Consider the following 3,521-nt stretch of genomic DNA (forward strand, 5'->3'; position numbering starts at 1 on the left):
TTCGGGGAAACTCTTACAATTACTCAATTGGAAAAGTTACGATACATCAGTGTTGGGCAAATTCTCGCCGTGATTATGATTATGATTTTACCGTAATCATACGCCTGCGTATGATTATGACCGTAATCATACGCTCGCCTATGATTTTGACCGTGATCATACGCATGGGTATGATTATGACCGTAATCATAAGCATGGGTATGATTATGACCATAATCATACGCATGCGTATGATTACGGTGATTTCTATGATTATGACTATGATTATAATCATAACACAGCTCGACAGCCAAATCGTTACAAAGAAAGTGATAGCTATTTCGGGGTAAACCGGGGGCGCTGAATCCGAATTTCATAACAGTTTTTCTCCATCAGGTCTAGTTTTTCCGAAATTTCAATTTTTCGATTTTTTGCCATTTTTCGTAACAATCGTAACACATACAGTCCTCGCGGCTCACAGGCCGAGGGATTGTAGATCTTACATTTCGATCGATGTAAGAGTTTCTATTCACACCGATGTATCGTAACTTTTCCAATTGAGTAATTGTAAGAGTTTCCCCGAAAAGGGGAAATCTCCCCGAATACCATCACGAGCGAGTTGCGGTCAAGGATTTTAGTCAGTCCGACGGTCCGCGAACATTTCCACGCGAATCCAGAAGGATTTGGGGAATTTCAATTTTTGTCGAATTTTTTCAGAGCTGTCTCGATGCATAATCATGGGTGTCGTGGGAATTGCATTCCGAAAGGTCGAGTTCCCGACTAGAACCGAAGCTCGGCGACTCTTGGACGATAAATTGACCAACGCATCGCGATTCACGACGGCCCCTCACTGCCGATAACTGATACGAGCATACTTATGCATCGAGAAGCTCTGAAAACCTTATCGTAAGCATTCTTCCTTTCATTGAGAGCGCTAACCAAACAATCGACCACCGGGAAGAAGACTTCGTCTCGGAGAGCGTCTTCGGTACAAACCGGGGGCCCTTCATCCTCGTCGCTGTCGTCAAAGTGTCGTTTCCTCTTCCTCGTGCGTGCTGCGCGCGACTCTAGAGACTCGTCACCGAAGAGCGCTCTTGCATCCTTAAAGTTTGCAGCGAACTCTCCACGGAGAGACGTAAAATATGAGAAGAGATTCGTACAAAGTCATCACCAACTCGACGTCGGCATCCTCTCGCTGGAGCTTCTTGCTGACTGCGTTTATACGATCCAGGGCTCTTCCCCAGAAAATCGTCATAAATGCGGTCTCGAATTTTGACATCTGCTTCATGAAGCCCCCCGCTTCCGCCCTAACGAGCGCCTTTTCCGAAGTGTCCGTTGAGATGCTTTCCAGAGTATCGTAAATGGGTTTCCAGGACTTCAATAGAGCTTTGCAAGCTTCATATCTGCACGACCATCGGGTGCTTGACAAACTTTTCAATGTGAGTTTGGTCTCGTGCTTCAATTTCTCCCAACGCGTCGGAGTCGCCGAGAAGAAGTTGTAGATTCCCTGCAGGAACATGAAGTATCGCGTGGACTCAGGACAACAGGAAGCCGCAGCTGTGCCAACCAGATTCAATGAATGCGCTGAACAGGGAACGAACTCGGCGAATTCGTTCACCGCTTTAATACGTGCTTGGAGTCCTTTGTAAGAACCGGACATATTCGCTGCATTGTCGTACGATTGGCCCCTGCAGTTCTTCAAATCGATGCCTGCGGAGAGCAAATGCTCCGTGATCGCGTCGTAAAGCTCCTGGCCTGTGTGACCAGTATTCGGGACGAAGTTCAAGAATGATTCTGACGGTGAGCCGTTCTCTTGCACGAATCGCAGCACGATCGACAGCTGATCCACATGGGAAATGTCTGGGGTAGAGTCGACGATCAAAGAGAAGTATTTCGCTGTTTTCAGCTTGTTAGCGATGACTTCCCTGCATTTCCGAGCCACGATTCGCACAACATCTTCGAATGTGGTCGAGGAGAGATAACTCGTCTTCCCACTACCTTGAGCTCCATGCTTTGTCAAATGCTCTTTCATGAAGGGATCGAATTCGGCGAGGAGTTCCAGTACCATAAGGAAATTCCCATTGTGCGACGACCTAAGAACCTCATTCGAACCTCTCAATGGGAGCCCGCGACTTGTCAACTTTCTTACGACGGCGACGACTCGTTTCATAACTTCCTTCCAATATCTCACCTCCTGAGCCCGCTCTGATTCGAGCATTAAACTCAGATTCTGCCCGAGACTTCTTGTTTTAAGCGTTATCGCAGATTCTTTGTGCACTCTCGATTGTTCGTGGGTCTCGAAATGAGTTCTTGCGTTCTTCCAGTCATTGAATCCACCGCCAACGAGGGAGATAGATGACGAATTTGAGAAAAGAAGACATGGTCCACAGAATACCTTACCGGTGGATTCTGAGTAGATGAGCCATTGTCTATTCGATATCTCACCATTCGGCAGCTTTCGTTGCAGGAAATTCGAGCTGAAGAAACGCGCTTGGTCTTGATAGATTCGCTTCGAGTTACTGAAATCCGAGCCAGAATTTTGCGGATGACCATTCCGCGCGACGTAATCTCTGAGCTCGTCGTTGACAATCCATTTCGCTGGATCCGAGTCGAATTCGGAAGAAGTGAATGACGAAGACGACGGGTCTGTGGATGAGCTTCTATCGACATTGTTCATCCTATCATCCCTCGGAAAAAAATCGTCCACACTCGTGCCCGAATCCGGGGGAACGTTCCTCAGCTCGACAGGCGGCGCTGTCTCCGCCTCTGTTTCGATCGGAGACTCCGAGAGTCCTTTAGAGAAGAACTTATCGATCTTCGCGGTCTTCGCGAGCAACTGACGTTCTCTCTGTTTCTTCTCTTCCGCTTTCTTACGGTACTCGCACCCGCTCAGACGGGCTCGCCCGTCCGCCATGCCCGCTTTTGTTATCTGGACATGAAGTTGAAAGAACTTTAGGAGAAGCTCGAAATTGCGATGCTTCCCGGCGCTTGCACGAGTTTATATTCAAGTTCTCTTCCATTTCGAAAAGAGCTTCTGGGATCGGCAGAGGCGACCATTGTTACTACTCACTCGTTCGATCCTAGATGAGAAGGAAAAAAACTGTCTTTTGTTTAACGTAAGGGATCGAGCATGATCTCGGGGATCTTTCAAGGGATAAGATCTCGGTGTTCGATTTCGAGACGTTTCTCCGCCGCCGATTTGACGGCTCTGCGCTCTCGCTCGAATCTGACGCCCCCGTTCCGGTCCTGAATGATTCCATTGGATCGCCGAGAAACAGAGAAGTCCCAAACCAAAAACTCGCCGCTCCCTGAAACTCGCCACTCCCCGAACTTGCCGCCCCCTGAAATCTGCCGCCCCAGTCTATAGCCTAGGAAGCCTACTGGGTAAATCCGCCACTGGCTGCGAGGCTCGCGTCCGAGAATACGTGAAGTTCTCTGCGAGGCTTCGTGAGGGTGGGTGAGAGGAAGTGTCGTGCGATGGACACCTCACCCTGGGTGAGTAGATTGGTGAAATCGTTGAATTCCGCTAGGTTGTTCCCCTC

At 48.7% G+C, this 3,521-nt stretch overlaps 1 protein-coding gene across 1 annotated transcript; it reads right to left on the reverse strand.

Annotated features, from left to right (window-relative positions):
- Positions 1–1,081: 1,081 nt before the first annotated feature.
- Positions 1,082–2,893, reverse strand: LOC100907128 (zinc finger MYM-type protein 1-like). Its single transcript, XM_003740524.1, has one exon. It carries the CDS (start codon positions 2,891–2,893, stop codon positions 1,082–1,084), a length of 1,812 nt encoding a protein of 603 aa, XP_003740572.1.
- Between the last annotated feature and the right edge of the window lie 628 nt (positions 2,894–3,521).

This window comes from Galendromus occidentalis, unplaced genomic scaffold, assembly GCF_000255335.2.
Source record: "Galendromus occidentalis unplaced genomic scaffold, Mocc_1.1 scf7180000076960, whole genome shotgun sequence".
Classification (NCBI taxonomy): domain Eukaryota; kingdom Metazoa; phylum Arthropoda; class Arachnida; order Mesostigmata; family Phytoseiidae; genus Galendromus; species Galendromus occidentalis.